Source organism: Typopeltis vanoorti, chromosome 12, assembly GCF_054136105.1.
Source record: "Typopeltis vanoorti isolate ZY-2024b chromosome 12, IOZ_Tvanoo_1.0, whole genome shotgun sequence".
Lineage (NCBI taxonomy): Eukaryota > Metazoa > Arthropoda > Arachnida > Uropygi > Thelyphonidae > Typopeltis > Typopeltis vanoorti.
Window position 1 is genome coordinate 114923011 of NC_143560.1, and position 19540 is coordinate 114942550.

Consider the following 19540-nt stretch of genomic DNA (forward strand, 5'->3'; position numbering starts at 1 on the left):
AATACCAAACATAAATGTCTTTATCTTCCAGTCCTCACTCATTCTGCAGATATGTCCCAATAATTGCAGCCTCTGTTTTATAATCTTCTGCATTAGATTCTCTTTTAGTTGTATCTTCCAATAGAGCCCTTCATTTGTGATTTTCTTTGTACCCATCCTATTCTTAGAATCTTCCCGTAACAAGTTCTTTCAAATGCCAAAATTCTTTTTCTTGATTCCTTATTACCCATGTTTCAGATCCATACAGCACACCGCTAAAGATGCATGTTTCCAGTACTTTTACTTTTGTTTGCAGGCTGATCACTTTACTTTTCCAGATGTTATCCATGGCCTTCAGATTTTTTTCTTCCCTTTGCAATCCTGATCTTTATTTCTTTTTTACAGTCCAAATCATGCATCGTTTTACTTCCCAAATATGTGAATTGTTCTACATTTTCTATATCAATTCCATCCACTTGTATCTTTTGTTTCATGTTCTTCTCACCAAATACCATTCTCTTTGTTTTTTTCAAGTTCATAACAAGTCCAAATCTCTTCCCTTCCTTATTTAACAGTTTCAGTGTTTTATGTAGTTCTCTTTCGTCTTCTTCAATAATAACAATGTCATCTGAAAATCTGAGATTGTTAGTTCTCATTCCATGTACTGATATTCCTTTTGCATCTTACTTCAGTTTGTCCATTGCTCTTTCTAAATGTGTGATGAAAATGCTTAGTGATATTGGGTTCCCCTGTCTGGTATCTCTGCTTGTTTCTAAACCATTTCCCCAAATCATTGCCTATTCTAACTGCTGCAATTGCATTCTGATAAACATCTTTTAATATAGCTATTAGTTTTTTATCAATTCCATAGGATTCCAGAACTGCTAATGTCACTTTCTGGTTAATACTGTTAAATGCTTTCTGAAAATCAACTAAGCAAGTACAGGCAGCCCTTAGTTTACATTGGTTCAATTTACACCGATTGCCTGTTGTCGATTGCTGTGCTTTCTTACTGTAGTGTGGTTGACTGAGAAACGACGCTAGCAGGCACTCTAATGTTTGAGTGTTTACCAAGCTACTACGACATATATCTATCAAACCTAGTTTTAATGTTGAATCTACCTAATTGTTCTATTTAATTTTTTTTACGTACATCCGTATTTAAATTGATAAAGTACGTAATTACATACCATGTCTGATAATAAAAGTGCAGAAAAATTATCAGAACTTGGTATTAAGAAGGCTCGGAAATCAATCACACTTGAAAAGAAGATGGAGGTGATTTGAAAAATGGAAGATGGGCAGACACGTGCTAATGTCTGTAGAAGTATGAACTTACCTCCATCAACTGTTACAACAATTATGAAAAATGCAGATAGAATAAAACAGTCTGTGCAACAATCTGTGGCAGCACTAAATGATAGCACTAAATGGCAGCACTAAATAATAGCAGGGGTAAACTTCATGAAAAAATTTAAAAATTATTATCATTATGGGTGGATGACTTGAATCAGAAAAACATTCCTCTGACGCAGGCTGTTATAACTGAGAAAGCAAAAACAATTTTTGAGGATCTTAAAAAGACAGATGGAGGCAAAGAAACATTTTTAGGAAGCAAAGGTTGCTTCATGAGATTTAAGTCTCGAAGTAAGTGCCACAGTGTCAAATTATATGGTGAGGCAGCAAATGCAGATGTTTCGGCAACGGCTGCTTTTCCTAAAGAATTTCAAGACAGTGTAGAACAAGGAAGTTATCCTCCTGAATTTTTAATGTTGATGAGCCTTGGCTTTACTGGAAAAAATTGCCATTTTTAGGAAGCAAAGGTTGCTTCATGAGATTTAAGTCTCGAAGTAAGTGCCACAGTGTCAAATTATGTGGTGAGGCAGCAAATGCAGATGTTGCGGCAACGGCTGCTTTTCCTAAAGAATTTCAAGACTGTGTAGAACAAGGAAGTTATCCTCCTGAATTTTTAATGTTGATGAGCCTGGGCTTTACTGGAAAAAATTGCCATCACACATCTTCCTTTCCTGCGAAGAACATTCCACTCCAGGTTTTAAAGCTGCAAAAGATAGACATGCTTTTGTTGGGTGCATATGTCTCCAGAACTTTGAAGCTTAAACCAATGTTGGTGTACCATTCACAGACACCACGTGCCTTCAAGGGTCTAAAATCCATGCTGCCAGTCTATTGGAAATGGAACAAGAAAGCTTGGGTTACACAAGATGTTTTTATAGATTGGTAGACAAATTATTTTTGTCCTACCGTGCTTTGCTTCTGTAAAGAAAATGATTTGCCAGCCAAGGTATTGCTTCTCTTGGATAATGCCCCTGGACATCCTCAAAAGCTTGCTGAAGTAAGAACACCATTAGATGTCAAGGTTGTTCACATGCCCCCAAACACAACATCACTTTTGCAACTGATGGATCAGGGGATTATATCAATCTTCAAAGCCTATTACCTCCGTATAACATTTATGGAAATGGTAAGAGTCTTGGACACTTCAGGAAAAACTATTAAAGACTATTGGCTGTCATTTGATATTTTGAAGATCATTAACAACATCGAGGCAGCTTGGAATGATGTGTCAGCAAAGTGTTTAAAAGGAGTATGGCGAAAACTTCTTCCAGCATTTATGCATGACTTTGAGGAATTAGAGCAAGAGGAGAATGTTATTGAAGATGTTACCAAGCTTGCGCGAGAGGTGGGATTGTACAATATTACAGCTGAAGAGGTGACAGAAGTATTAGAGAGCCATGATAAACCACTTTCCAATGAAGACTTAAAAGAATTAACCGAACAATTAAGTCAACATCCAGAGGAGGAGCAAGAAAACGAAGAAGGTCCTCAGAGAGATATGAAAACGGCTGATTTACAGCGTATCCTAGCAAGCATAGAGACATTGAACTGATGAACTCTGCGAAATGGACCATGATTGGGAATGGAGTGCGAACGTAAAAAGGAATGTAATCACATCTATTCGACCTTACACTGAATTCCTTAAAGAAAGAAAAAGAAAATCTAGGCAGTTAACACTGGATACCTTTTTTAAAAAAAATGCAGGTGATCCGAAACCAGGAACTTCAACATAAAAATATGTAATATCTTTTCGAAGTTTCATATTTTTTGTATATAATTTTGTTTTGTTTTCGTTATTAATAATTTTATTTTAACAAATATATATGTATGTATTATCAAAGCTTTAAATATAATAATGTTACACATACTGGATGTGCATATTTTTTTGACTGCGCGGAACCTAACTTCATACCTCCCATTAAAATTGGGTTCGTTTTACGCCGATTCAGTTTACGGCCATTTTTTCAGGAATGGAACTGCGGTGTAAACTGAGGGCTGCTTGTATATATGTTTTTGTTTTTTCTCCTAGCTTTCTCTGCTATTAACTTCATTGTCAAAATCTGTTAAATTCTATCCTTCCTAAATCCTGAAAAAATACAAGGTATGCTTCCAATTGTGTTCTCAATCTTTCTGTCAATATCATCATCATCACTTTACCAAGGTAACTTGTCAAAGCAATTGTTCTATAATTTTTACATCCTAGCTTATTTCCTTTCTTGTATAATATCACTAATATTGATTTCACCCACTCCTCTGGCATTTTCCCTTCTTTCCATACCATATTACATAGTTGGTGCATTTCTGTAACCATATTTTCACCACCATATTTAATCATTTCTCCAGTAATGTTATCGTTACCAGGACTCTTGTTGTGTTTTAGCCATCGTATTGTGTTTTCTACCTCTCCTCTTAAAATGTCCATATCATGCTCATTACTTGGTGGTGATATCTGCTTCAATTCTTCAGTCAGTTTCCCAATGCTATCTGAATCTAGTTTTTCTTCATATAACTCACTACAGTATCTTGCCCACTGCTGTACAGTTTTTTCTTTATTCATCAATACTTTGTCTTTTCCATCTTTAATTGTGGTCTGTTTTGGTTGCCACTTTCTATTAATGGTTCTGATCATTTTGTATACCAACCTTGTTTTATGTTCTCCATAGTACTGTTCTATATTGTTACATTTCTTTCTATAGTGCTCCTCTATTTGTTTTGATGTATTCCTTCTTATTTTCAACCTTATTTTCTCCTGCACTAGCTTCAGTGTTTCTTGTCTAATCCATTTCTTCTTGATCTTCACTTCTTCTGGTACCTGTTTCTTCAACTGCATCTCTATCGCCTTCATTGCTCTTTTCATTCTTAGATATGAGTTTTTTTCTTTCTCCACACTTTTAACTTTCTCTTCTAAGACTGTTCTGTACTTCTTCCTATTTCTGCTTCACTTATTCTTGCTGTATCTCTTCTATTCTGATGTTGGGGTTTATATTTCTTTTTTAATTTCAACTTGATGTTTGCAATCACTAAACTATGGTCTAAGTCTATATCCACTCCTTGAAAAGTTCAACACTGCTGTACTGATGGTATCCATCTTCTTTTAATCGTAATCATATCAATCATGTTCTTGGTTTTCCCATCATTTGATCACAGCGTCCATTTTCTTATGGGATAGCACATCCCTATATACAACTTTGTGATACCTATCTGATATTATCTTTAATAGTTATCCTGAAAAAGTTGTTCTCATACCATTGTATGCAGAGTAACATCATATTTAAATACAGAAACTCTCTCTCTCTCTCTCTCTCTTCATTACAGATAGTTTGCTAGAATTTCTTTTTATATCTTATCATTACTTAAAGATTTGAGTATGAAAGTTGGTCATAAGTCTTTATAAAACCTATGTGACCTCTTGAGATTTCCAAAAGATAGCAATCTTTGCTGGGAAAATCAAAGTCTGTTCCAGCTGAAAGACAAATTAGTAAGAGTGGGGAAGCTATGAGATTGATTATTATTATTATTATCATTATTATTATTCAGGCCTCCATGGAGTCAAAAGACTCATCGAGGGGAGGTCCCCCCCTAAGAAACACAAAGTCTATCATACCACTCCTTAAACTCATTGACCGTTCTCGCTCTCACCACTCCATCAGGCAATACATTTCATGGTTCAACCACCCTCCATGCAAAGAAACCACTCCTCACTCTCTTGCTCACAGTTTCCTTTTGTAACTTCCAGGGATGGCCTCTTGTCATCACTCCGTCCTGCTGTTCAACCAAGCGAAAGCGCTCCCCAATGTCAACCCTGTAACCACCTCTCAACAGTTTAAAAGTCTCAATCATATCACCTCTCCTTCTTCTATCCACCAAACTCTGCAGTCCACATTACCTCAGCCGATCCTCATAACCAAAATTGTACAGTCTGAAACCATCTCTGTTATCTGCCTTTGTACCCTTTCCGCAGTTAATTTATCCCCTTCAAATCCTGGGGGCCAAATCTGAGAACAATAGTGTAAGTGTGGTCTGATCAGAGACTTATACAATTGAATGATAACCCTTTTATTTCTGCAGGTCAGTGTCCTTCTCATAATTGCAGCAATCCTCTGTGTTACCTTCACCACCTTTGCAATATGTCCCCTAAATTTCAGGTTTCTATCAATCATCAACCCCAGATCTCTTGTTTTCCCTACTTCCTCCAGTATAACTCCTCCCATAGAGTATGCAGCATCCCATTGATGTTTCTCAAACCTCAAGACCTTACATTTTGCTGCATTAAACTGAATTGATGAAGCAGAACATTCTAGAGACATCATAGCATAAACAAGAAGTCAGGTTTAACTGCATCTCTCATATTAACCATTAACTGTGATGAAGCTGAATGGCATCAAGGTGGAGAAATTGGTTGGTTATTTTCTTAGTTTTTCTTTATTACAAGTCTTAACTGTTATTTATAGACAATATTTGATATCATGAAGTATTTTTCAGTATATAGATCCTGTGTTAAATTAACTGTGATTTAGTATTTAGTTAGCATAATAAAGAAGCCTTTTATGTTTTACAGGACTTGCAGCCATGTTATGACTTCTCTGAAAATGCTGAGGATTCTCTTCTAATAACAAGAGAACAGCAGAAAAAACCTGTTCTACATATTCAATCAAGCAGTTTGCAAGCAGGACATGAATTTTTATTTGAACTTCAGGTATTTCATGCCAATGGCCATTACCAGGATAGCACTGTCTCCTCTACAAAAGTCACAGTGGTCAAAGGAAGTATACCCTTGGTAAGTTAAGCTTCTATTATTTTGTCACACTTCTAAATGGTGTTCTACCTTTCTTTTTTTTTTTTTTTTTTTTTTTTTTTAAGGAGGAGAGGATGGGAAACAGCAGATAGACGTTTTCCAAATTACTCATGGACTGGTTGATTAATGAGTACAAATGGCATTAAAGAATTGGTCATCATCATCATCATCATCATGCATATCAAGGATTTATTATTATTATTATTATTATTATTATTATTATTATTCAGGCCTCCATGGAGTCAAAAGACTCATCGTGGGAGGTCCTTCCTAAGAACATAAAGTCTGTCAAGACTCATCGATGGGAGGCCCCCCCCCCCTAAGAAACACAAAGTCTATCATACCACTCTTTAAACTCATTGACCATTCTCGCTCCCACCACTCCATCAGGCAATGCATTCCATGGTTCAACCACCCTCCACGCAAAGAAACCACTCCTTACCCTCTTGCTCACAGTTTCCTTTCGTAACTTCCAGGCGTGTTGTCATCACTCCTTCCCGCTGTTCAACCAAGCGAAAGAACTCCCCAGTGTCAACCCTGTAACCACCTCTCAACAGTTTAAAAGTCTCAACAATCATATCACCTCTCCTTCTGCTATCCACCAAACTCTGCAGTCCACATTCCCTCAGTCGATCCTCATAACTATGCTTGTACAGTCCTGAAACCATCTTTGTCATCCGTCTTTGTATCCTTTCCACAGTTAATTTATCCTCTTCAAATCCTGGGGACCAAATCTGAGAACAATAGTCCAAGTGTGGTCTGATCATAGACTTATACAACGGAATGATAACCCTCTTATCTCTGCAGGTCAGTGTCCTTCTCATAATTGCAGCAATCCTCTGTGTTACCCTCACAACCTTTGCACTATGTCCCCTAAACTTCAGGTTTCTATCAAGCATCAACCCCAGATCTCTTGTCTCTCCTACTTCCTCCAGTATAACTCCTCCCATAGAGTATGCAGCATCCCATCGATGTTTCCCAAACTTCAAGACCTTACATTTTGCTGCATTAAACTGAAACCCCCATTCATTTGCCCATCTATCTAGCTTATTTAAATCCTCTTGCACGGCTACCACATCTGCACTATTACTAATAGTCCTTCCTAGCTTCGCATCATCTGCAAACAACTGAATATCCCTTTGCAATCCACTGGCAATGTCATTGATATAAAGGTTAAACAATATAGGGCCTAGTTAGTGTTTTCTTCAGGCAGCAGTTTCAAGGTGTTTTGAAGTGCTGAGCTTTTGAATTTTGCTTTGAAACCTGCTATTTGTCCTCTTGCTCATCGTGGTGGTGTCAAGCGTATTTCGGGTCTAATCTACGAGGAAACTCGAGGCGTCTTAAAAGTATTCTTGGAAAACGTCATCAGAGATGCAGTTACCTACACTGAGATTGCTGAAAGGAAGACTGTAACTGCTATGGATGTCGTATATGCTCTAAAACGTCAGGGAAAGACGCTTTATGGTTTCAGTGGTTGAAGAACGTCTTTAGAAAAACGGCCCTTTTCAGTTTATTTTTTCAGTTTATTTAGGCCTAGCATGTTCTGTTCCGGCCTTAGAAGTCATCATTGAATCGTTTTAGAGGACATCCTGGTTTTCTTTTTCCTAATGGCTTGTACTTTACTATAAAGAATTGGTGAAAATATTTAAAATGCAATTAAGCCAAGTGTAGCTAAGATACTAGTTTTGAATTTTCAATCTTACTTGTAAATATTTCTTTCCTTTTTTTTATCTTCATCTGCAAGTTGTAAATTGTCATACATGTACTACATTTATATTATTTAATCTTATTCATTTTATTGTCCTCTGGTGGAATCTGTTAGAGAATGAAGTTACAGTCAGATATGTTACAAGATAGCAGTGAAAAAAAGTATAATTTATTAGGGTTTTTGCTTTAAATTTACGGGGAGTCTCTGAATGTTTTGTGCTTGTAATTTGCACTTTAATTTAATATTTCATTATAGTTTGTTAGTGTTCTTTGTGCAGTGTTTCAATAATGGTGGCTGCCTCGGTTCTGTTTACCAATACATTATCACCCCGTCCACCATCATTTAAGAACCTCATTTTACATAGCGTACTGCAGGATTTTGTGGTATGCAGTTCTTATGGGAAAGATGTCCTAGGAGTAGAACAAGATAAGGAGTGATATGATAGCCCTTCAGGAGAATCTGAATAACCTGGACAGATGGGCAAATGAATGTGGTCTCACTTTAATTCAACTAAATGTGAAGTTTGAAGTTTGGGATATATTGATGGGATGTTGCATACTCTGTTAGAAGAACTGTACTGGATTAAGTGCGAGAGGCATGAGATATCTTGTGGTGATGATTGATAGAAACCTGAATTTCAGGGGACGTATCGTAAAGGTGATGAAGGTAACCCAGAAGATTACTACAGTACTGAGAAGAATGATGAACAACATCAATAGAAGAGTTGTGACTCCAGTGTGTAAAGCTCTGATCAGACCACACTTAGACTATTCTGCTCAGATTTGGTCTCAAGGATTTGAAGTCAATAAATTAATCTTGGAGAGAGAGTACAGAGGCAGATAACAAAAATGATATCACAACTATACATTGTTAGTTATGAGGATAGACTGAGGGAATGTAGACTGCAAACTTTGGTAGATAGAATAAGAAGAAGCGTTGATATGATTGAAACATTTAAACTGTTGACACTGAGGAGCCCTGCAAGAGGATTTGAATAAGCTATCTAGCTTATTCATAGATATAGATAGATGGGCAAATGAATGGGGGTATCAGTTTAATGCAGCAAAATGTAAGGTCTTGAGGTTTGGGAAACATCAGTGGGATGCTGCATACTCTATGGGAGGATTTATATACTGGAGGAAATAGGGGAGACAAGCGATCTGGGGTTGATGATTGATAGAAACCTGAAATTTAGGGGACATGTTACAAAGGTGGTGAAGGTAACACAGAGGATTGCTGCAATAATGAGAAGGACACTGACCTGCAGAGATAAAAGGATTATCATTCCGTTGTATAAGACTCTGATCAGACTACACTCAGACTATTGTTCTCAGATTTGGTCCCCAGTATTTAAATAGGATAAATTAACTGTGGAAAGGGTACAAAGGTGGATAACAAAGATGTACAATGTTAGTTATGAGGATCGGCTGAGGGAATGTGGACTGCAGAGTTTGGTGATAGAAGAAGGAGAGGTGATATGATTGAGACTTTTAAACTGTTGAAAGGTGGTTACAGGGTTGACACTGGGGAGTTTTTTCGCTTGGTTGAACAGTGGGAAGGAGTGATGACAAGAGACCATTCCTGGAAGTTACGAAAGGAAACCGTGAGCAAGAGTGTGAGGAGTAGTTGAAACATGGAATGCATTGCCTGATGGAGTGGTGAGAGCAAGAACAATCAATGAGTTTAAGGAGTGGTACAATAGACTTTGTGATTCTTAGGGGGGTGGAACCTTTCCTCGATGAGTCTTGATATACTTTGTGTTTCATAGGAAGGACCCCCCCCCCCCTCAGTGAATCTTTTGACTCCATGGAGGCCTGGATAATAATAATAATAATGGTAGAACATGAGTAAGGAGCAAGGACAAGGGGCTATTCCTGGAAGTTGTGAGCAAGGGGGGGGGGGGTATGGTTTCTTTGAATGGAGGGTGGTTGAATCATGGAATGCATTATTTGATAGTGTGGTGAGAATATGAAGAGTTAATGATTTCCAAAAGTGGTATGACAGACTGTTGTCTAGAATGGGCCTCACATGATGAGTCTTGTGACTCCATGGAGGTCCTGAATGATAATAATAATAATAATTTTAACTGATATTAAAGGGATAAAAATCCTATGTTGTTATATAGGCAGTAAGTGAAACCCAAGATCGAGAACTACGATCTATGAGTTTCAATGCCGAAGAACTATCAGCAAAGGCAATTCGAAGCAAAGGTGGAGCAAGATCCCTCACTATTCTTGATATTCTCTCATAATGTAAAACACAGCTCCTAGGATTAACTGGTAAATTTTAATTTTAACTGGTAAACGCTTCCTGTGTATGTAATATTTGTTGTTATTAAGCATTTTACTTGAACAATTGTTGTTGTTTTTTTTTGAAAAAAAAAAAATCTGTCATAAAGATAAAATGCATAGCTTAATGATGGATAATTCCTTGACCCTCTTGGTATTTGGTAGTTAGTTCACACCAGTAGTGGAGGTGTTGTAATAATATTAACAGTACATTCAATTTGCTTAGGTTTGTTTTATTTGTTTTGATAAGAAACAATGATTTTTATAACCTTTCTATTGATTTTTAGTAAAAGGAAGATTGTATAATTTTTGAAATTTCTTGCTTGAATTCAGAACTTGGAAAAGGAGTAAATGCAACAATACATAACTTTAAAATACTCTATAGTACTAAACAATAATAGTATATGATTAATGTATTACCCAAGTAGTGGCCTGCTATTTGTGTGTTACCCAACTTGGATAAATTTGCAATCTGATAATTATCATTCAGACATGGAAAGTAATAAATAGTTATGATATTACTTTATACTTTTTATACTTTAGTTTTAGTATTCATGTTAACTAATCAGAATTGAGCTACTGAGATTATCTTATTATGTTGAAATTCTTGGTAATATTTAATCCCTCCCCCCTTTTTTTTAATTGTCCTTTGCAAGTAAAGTTTCATTCTCATATATGTGCTATTGCATTTTTTATTATTATTATTATTATTTGACGCCTCCAGGGAGTCCCGAGACTCATCGAGGGAGGGCGCCTACTCTACAACTCTGTCTCCACCACTCAATCCACCAATTGACTGCTACTACACCAATGCCATCTATGGCCAACCACCACCACTAATTTTTCCACAGACAATCACAAATATCCTTGCCCATGGCGGGATTCGAACCCACAGCCTTTTGGCTGGAGAGCAGATACGCTAACCACTCGGCCAGCCATGCCAGTGGGATTTTTACATCCAAACAATTAAAAATGTGGCAGGAAAGAGACTGGAGAATGTATGTCTGCATAAAATGTACAAAATGGGCAAAAGTGGGTGATTTAGTTATGAATTTAAATGATTTTAATTGCAGGAGTGATACATCAGAAACAAGTGAGTACCAGCAAAAACATAAATAAGTTGGTCGAGGGTGTGGAATTTGGGCATGATGTGAGATGGATATAATGTTACAAAATGTAGCAAATTTGGAGGACAATGTTGATTGTGGGTGAATGTCAAGTGATAATATAATGCTTGGAGAGAGAGAGAATAAGAGATGCAGTACCAAAAGTAGAAGGTATGTAAAATGAGTTGAGAAGCATGAAGAAAGAGATTAGGAGACTAGGACGGCTACCTGATGTGAGGTGAACAGGAGTATAAGTAAGTGATAGTACTGGTCATTCTCACCAGTGGGAGAAAAGTATGTCTTCTTAGTTACAATCGGATCCTCTGATTTCATGATCAAATCCAAAATTCTTGATTCTCGTATTCCCTCCACCACATGCTGCCTAAGGCAGTTGACCTTCAAGAAATCCGAAAATTCAGTTCCCTTATTACTGCATTCTGTTTCCTCTGCCCAGTTTATATCACTATAGTTGAAGTTCCAATAACGATTGCTCACTTTCCACTTTGTCAACTTAATTTGTCTACTAATATTTCTTACTCATCACCTTAGTGATGAGCAAGAAAATAACACATTAGTGTTATTTTAATTGAGATTCACAAACTGAAAGCACACAATTCATCTCTTATTATGAGTAACACTCCACCACCACCACCACATTTATCTTCCCTATCCTGTTGAAATATGCTAAAATATGTTGAAATATGTCTGTGGGACTTGATAATATATCACCACGTATTCTAAAGGAACACGCCAGAGAGGTGGCATCTGCCTTTACATATTTTTTTTACATGAGTCTTGCACTGGGTTGAGTTCCAAAGGAGTGGAAGGAGGAGAAGATAGTGCCACTTCCTAAGGGAGGTGATAGAACTCAGGCATCAAATTATAGGCTTATCTGTGTGTCAGGTGTTGCCGTTAAAGTATTGGAGAAGCTGGTGAGAACTAGGATCCAGAATTAGGTCAACAATGGTATTATCTTTAATGGACAGCATGGATTTGCTAAAGGGAGGTCATGTTTTAATAATCTGCTTACTTATTATAATAAGGTGACAGCTTTATTGGACAGAGGAGAGGGATGCACAGTAGTATACTTAGATTTCGCAAAGACTTTTTCTTGATTACTACACTAGAATTTAATAGTCAAACTAGAGCAGATGGGATGGATATTAGATTAGTGCATTGAATTGGATACTGGCTATCTGATAGAGATCAGCAAATTGTGTATACAGGAGCAATATCCCGGAAGAGGAAAGTCATTAGTTGTGCACCACAGGGATCTGTTTTAGGACCATTACTGTTTACCCTGTATGTTAATGATATGGGCAAAGATTTGGATGGGGATATTCAGTTGTTTGCAGATGATGCATAGTTGGGACGAACTATGAAGAGTAGAGAAGATGTTGTGGCCTTACAAGCAGAATTGAATAAATTGAGTGAATGGTCATGGAAATGGGGATGTGAGTTCAGTGTTGCAAAATGGAAGGTTGTAAAATTTGAGAAACAAAGATGGGATGTAGAATTTATACTTGGTGGGGATATATTGTTGAAATTGGAGGAAATAAGAGATCTTGGGATGATAGTGGATAAGGATCTGAAATTTAAGGGACACGTTACAAAAATTGTGAGGTCAAGGCAAAGAATTTTGGGAATGATGCAGAGGACACTAATTTATAGATGTAAGGAGATTCTTGTTCCATTGTTTAAAACTCTGATTATGACATACATGGACTACTTTGCACAGATTTTATCACCTGTTTTTCAAAAGGACGTAGAGATGTTTAAAATGGTCCAGAGGCGACTGACTAAGGTAGTTTCTGTTCTCTGGAATGTCAAATATGAGGAAAGGTTGAGGAGATGCAATTTGCAGAATGTGTTGGATATGAGGGAGAGGGGTAATGTGATAACGACCTACAAGTTAGTAAGGGATTGTTATAGCATCAATGTTGAAGATGTTTTTCATGCAGAGTTGTGAATGATTGGAATGCCTTGCTTGAGAGTGTGGTGTCTGCAGAGAATCTGAATGTGTTTAAAGCATGGTATGATGAGCTATATGTATGACAAAAGGACCTCCCAGATCAGTATTTGCCTCCATGTCCATATAAAGTAGAGATGCAAGAGGGAAATAGTGCCAGTGGTTTTGAGGCAGTATGGCGTGAGATAGAGGGGAATGGAATCAAATACTTGGTGGGATGTTGTTGTAATCCAAGTAATGAGGATGGTGATGATAATGAAATGTACAAACAAATTAGCCAAGTAAATAAGAAAAGTGGTGATCATTATGGGTGATTTTAATTATGGCAATATAGACTGGAATGATGAGATAGCAACTGGAAGTAAAGAAAATGAGTTTCTTGAGTTTTTCAGGGATAACTACCTCAGACAGTATGTAATAGAGGGCACACGAGGATTGAGGGTCTTGGATTTGGTCATCTCATCAGAGGATGTAATTATAAATGAGGTGTCAAATCATCCACCAATTGGTGAGAGTGACCATGAGGTGATTACCTGGGTGGTTGCCAGCCGTTCAAGGACCCCTGTGAGAAAACGGTGTATGTGAAACTACAAAGGGGGGGGGGGTGATTATGAAGAGCTCAGGAGACAGCTTGTGGGTGTAGCGTGTAATGAGGAGTTAGCCGGAAGAGAGATCAGTGCAACATGGGGGATTTTCATAAACTGTTTAGTAGATGCAATGTCTAAATGTATTCCAAGGGTGAGAAGGTTAAATAAGGTAGGTGTGAGATGGATGAATAAAGAGATTAAGCATGTGATACAGAGAAAAAGGGCATTGTGGAGGCAGCATAAGAGAAGTGGAAATAACTAATTCTATGAGGTCTACAAAGACCAAGCAAGGAGGGTGACTTGGTTAGTGAGGGTAGCTAAAGAGAGTTATGAACAGCAGTTGGCTAATGAAGCCAAAAAGAATCCTAAGGAATTCTTTTGATATGTAGCCAGCAAAAGAAAGAATAAATATGGAAGGATGACATTGATTGGTGAAAATAATATAAAGACAGCTGTTACGGAATGTGTGGTGGAGATACTTAATGAACAGTTCATAAAGATCTTTCAATCTTGTGAATGTGACTTCATGACTTCATGGGATTGAGAGCAGTTGATGATGGGGAGGAGAGACTCACTGCAGGTGAGCAAGAGGTGTATGGGGAGTTGAGCAAAATAGATGTTAATAAGGCTGTGGGACTTGATAATATATCACCACGTATTGCTAAAGAATGTGCCAGGGAGTTGACACCTGCCTTGACATATTGTTTTAATGTCAGTCTTGCACTCAGTCAAGTTCCTAAAGAGTGGAAGGAAGGCAAGATTGTGCCACTTCATAAAGGAAGTGATCAAACTCAAGCATCAAACTATAGGGCTATCTGTGTGTCTGGTGTTGTGGTTAAGTTGTTGGAGAAGCTTGCGAGAACTAGGATCTAGAGTTGGGTTGAAAACAATGGTATTATCTTTGATGGACAGCATGGATTTGCTAAAGGGAGGTCATTTTTTAGTAATCTACATAATCTACTTACTTATTACAATAAAGTGACTGCTTCCTTGGACAGAGGAAAAGGATACACAGTAATATACTTGGATTTCGCAAAGGCTTTTGATAGAGTACCTCATGATAGGTTGACAGTCAAACTAGAGCAGATAGGGTTTGATATTAGATTGGGGCATTGGATTGGAGACTGGCTATCTGATAGGTATCAACAAGTTGTGTATGGGGGAGCAATATCCAGGAAAAGGAAAGTCACTAGTGGAGTGCCTCAAGGGTCTGTTTTAGGCCCATTACTGTTTAACTTGTATATTAATGATATTGGTGAAGATTTGGATAGAGATATTCAGTTGTTTGCAGTTGATACAAATTTGGGACGAACCATGAAGTATAGTGAAGATGTTGTGGCCTTACAGGAAGACTTGAATAGATTGAGTGATTGGGTACGGAAATGGGAATGTGTATTGAATGTTGCAAAATTTAAGGTTTTAAAATTTGGAAAACAAAGATGGGATGCAGAATTTATGCTTGGTGAGAATATATTGTTGGAAGTAGAGGACATAAGAGATCTGGGGGTGATAGTGGATAAGGATCTAAAATTTAGGGGACACATTACCAAAATTGTGAAGACAACACAAAGCTTCTGGGAATGATGCGGAGGACACTGACGTGTAGTAGTAGGGAGATTCTTGTTCCATTGTATAAGGCTTTGATTAGGCCACACATGGACTATTGTGCTCTGATTTGGTCACCTGGTTTTCAGAAGGATGAAGAGATGTTGGAAAGGGTCCAAAGGCGACTGACTAAGGTAGTTTCTGACCTCTGGAATGTCGAGTATGTGGAAAGATTGAGAAGATATAATTTACAGAGTCTTGTGGACAGGAGGAAGAGGTGAGATGTGATTGAGACCTACAAGTTGGTAAGGGGTTGTTATAGGATCAATGCTGGAGAAGTTTTACAGAGAATAGTGGGAGATCAGGGGAGAACCAGAGGTCATTCCTGGAAACTGTATGAAGCGGGTGTGAGTAGGAGAGTGAATGGCAGGTTTTTTTCGTGCAGAGTTGTGAATGATTGGAATGCCTTGCCTGAGAATGTGATGTCTGCAAAGAGTTTGAATGTGTTTAAAACACGGTATGATGAGCTGTGTGTGTGATAAAAATACCTCCCAGATGAGTCTTTGACTCCATGAGGACTTGGGGTGGTAATAATAATAAGAAAAAATACAATATTGAAACACACACATAGCTTTCATCCATTATATTGAAGCATTTGAGAAAAGTCACTGGAGTAATTAACAGAACCTTTAAACCTAACTACATACAGAAACACATAAGACTCAAAGTCTATAAAACAATAGCCAAATCTACATTAGTATATGGAAGTGATATTTAGACCTTCGGAGAAAGAGAGATATAGAGAATTCAGGCAGCAGAAATGAAATTCCTTAGGAAAACAGAAAAACTTACTCTATTAGATAAAAAGAAATAGTGAAATAATTAAAAATCTCAACATTAATACCATAACAGACTCAATGATTAAATATAGGAAAAACTGGCTAGACCATATAGGAAGAATGCAGTGAGAAAGGTTACCAAAAAAAAAAGATCTTAACATATAATCCTATAGGAACAAGGAATAATGGACCTTCGGAGAAAGAGATATGTAGAGAATTCAGGCAGCAGAAATGAAATTCCTTAGGAAAACAGAAAAACTTACTCTATTAGATAAAAAGAAAATAGTGAAATAATTAAAAATCTCAACATTAATATCATAACAGACTCAATGATTATATATAGGAAAAACTGGCTAGACCATATAGGAAGAATGCAGAGAGAAAGGTTACCAAAAAAAAAAGATCTTAACATATAATCCTATAGTAACAAGGAATAGGGGACGACCAAGAAGAAGATGGACTGAGTCCCGAACAGACCACATGGCCTAGAACCTGGATAGGAAGACATTGACGAGGTTTAAAGAAAGATTTATTATTTTTAAATAAATCTATTCAACAAGTAACCAGTAGAATGGAAAAAAGTGATTGTGATCCCTATTTTTAAAAGAGGTAATAGAGATGACTCGAAAAACTATAGAAGCATAAGTATTTTAAATTCATGTTATAAAATATATAGTAGAATTTTAAATAACAAATGAATAAAATATTCCGAAGGCTTTATTTTGTAAGAAAAAAATGATTTAAAAAAGGATGATCATGTAATAGACCCAGCCTTTTGCCTAAAATTGATAATAGAGAAAATAAGAGAATACTATTTAGAAACACATCTTACTTTTATTTCAGTCAAATTATGGAGACTACAACTGTGTTAGGAATAATTACTTTAATTTCCTGATGTTTTGACCTTCATATTAAGATCATCATCTGGAGTAAATACATATATGTATATACAAAGACAAACTATATTACATTTCAAACAGTATGTCAAAGTGACAATAATTTGATCAGCCGTTATTCTACTGTCCTGCCCCTTGAGTGGTGGGAAAAAAAAAACTACATCAAAGCTTTTATAACATCATCAGAGAACAAATTCATATGGTTAGTTTTAATACAGCAAAGCAGTGGCATAATCCATAATTTTACGAGTATTATTGATTATGCCACCATTATATTAGAGTTCAGATCCTAGATTTCTTACACTGTGAATTATAATTAACTCTTAGACCAAAAGGTTATGTAGGTAGAATATGTGCCATCCATATTCTTGAGATTTTTAGACCACCATTATCGTTAAGATTAGGGTGGTTGATAAGAAATTCACAGGTCTCCTTAAACTTGTGCTCATACCAAGTTTTGGTGTAATGTAAACATTAGGTGCCTTTCCAGGCAATTCTACATAGCATTGTATTACTTAGATTTGACTGGAATTATATCTGTTGTTTACATCACACACCAAAACATGGTATGAGCACAAGTTTAAGGAGGCCTGAGAAATTCTTATCAACCACCCTAATCTTAACAATAATGGTGATCTAAAAATCCCAAGAATATGAATGGCACATATTCTGTCCACATAATCTTTTGGTCTAAGAGTTACTTATAATTCATACTTTAAGTAACCTAGGATCTTAACTCATATAAATATATGGATTAGTCAACCACTTTTACTGTGTTAAAACTATCTGTATGAATAAGCACCTCTGTAGCGCAAATTGGAAGAACGATGTTACTTTGTGCCCTTTGATTGGAAAAGGCCTAATTTCGATTCTCATGATGATGGGAAGAATCTTTCTATGTTTTTTTTCAATGGAAAGTGAGTTAGCTATTCGCATATGGGAAAGCAGAGTTTTTCTCCCAGAAACTCAGGTTTTTCATCATGCTTATAAAGGGTGATTTGTCTTACAAATCACCCTTTATAAGACACACACACTTTACAGATAAAAAATACTAATGGTCGTTGTGGTCAGAAGTAGATGGCGTTGGTGTAGATGATGGAGAAGGTGAGTTCTAGAGTAGGTGTCCTCCCCCAATGAGGGGGAGGACACCTTTAATAGGACTCCTTGGAGGTGTCTTTGGACTCCTTGGAGGTGTCATGAAATAATAATAATAATAATTTGTTCTCTGATGATGTTTTAAATAGAATGTAGCTTTGGTGTAATTTCCAGTTTCCCATTTCAACAACATTTTTTAATAATTATTTAAAGGAAATAAAATGGAATAAAAATTCCCATCAAAAGATTAAACTTTCTCCTACTGTAAACTTAAACACTCTCCTTTTTGCTGATGATCAAATAATAATTACAAATTCTGAAGATAACTTAAAAAAGATATTTTCATTTTAAATGAAAGAGCCAAAGATTATAGAATAATAATTATTATTTTGTTATTATTTTTATTCAGGCCTCCATAGAGTCCAAAGACTAATTGTAGGAGGTCCTTCCTAGGAAACACAAAGTCTATCATACCATTCCTTGAACTCACTGGCTGTTCTTGCTATCACCACTCTATTAGGTATTGCACTCAATGGTTCACCCACCCTCCATGCAAAGAAACCACTCCTCACCCTCTTGCTCACAGCTTCCTTTTGCAACTTCCAGGGATGGCCCCTTGTCATCACTCCTTCTCGCTGTTCCATGAAGTGAAAGAACTCCCCAGTATCAACCCTGTAACTACCTCTCAACAGTTTAAAAGTCTCAATCATATCACCTCTCCTTCTTCTATCTACCAAACTCTGCGGTCATCATTCCCTCAGCCGATCGTCATAACTAACATTGTACAGTTCTGAAACCATCTTTGTTATCTGCCTCTGTATTTTGTCCATAGTTAATTTATCCCCTTCAAATCCTGGGCACCAACTTTGAGAACAGCAGTCTGAGTGTGGTGTGATCAGAGTCTTATACAATGGAATGATAACTCTTTTATCTCTGTGGGTCAGAGTACTTCTCAGTATTGCAGCATTTCTCTGTGTTACCTTCACCACCTTTGCAATATGCTCCGTGAATTTCAGTTTTCTATCAGTCATCATCCCCCAGATCTCTTGTCTCCCTTACTTCTGCCAATGCAGCCTCCCATTGATGTATCCCAAACTTCAAGACTTTACATTTTGCTGCATGAAAAAACCCCATTCATTTGTCACTCTGTCTAGTTTATTCAAATCCTCTTGCAGGTCCCAAACAATATCAAACAGGAACTGCAGGTTCCTGTTTGATATTGCATATCTGTACTATTACTAATAACCATTCCAAGCTTCACATCATCTGCAAACAACTGAATATCCCCCTTCAATCCATTGACAATGTCATTGATATAAATGTTAAACAATACAGGTCCCAGTACTGAGCCCTGTGTAACCCCACTTTTAACCCTCT

At 37.0% G+C, this 19540-nt stretch overlaps 1 protein-coding gene across 4 annotated transcripts in view; it reads left to right on the plus strand.

Moving 5' to 3' along the window:
• Window positions 1-19540, plus strand: part of LOC150101147 (uncharacterized) — a 916082-nt gene that overhangs the window by 598817 nt on the left and 297725 nt on the right. For all 4 annotated transcript variants that reach the window (XM_090401639.1, XM_090401642.1, XM_090401641.1 and 1 more), the window contains one exon: window positions 5894-6112. In XM_090401639.1, the coding sequence (XP_090257765.1) occupies window positions 5894-6112 (219 nt within the window). The remainder of the gene's footprint in view (window positions 1-5893; window positions 6113-19540) is intronic.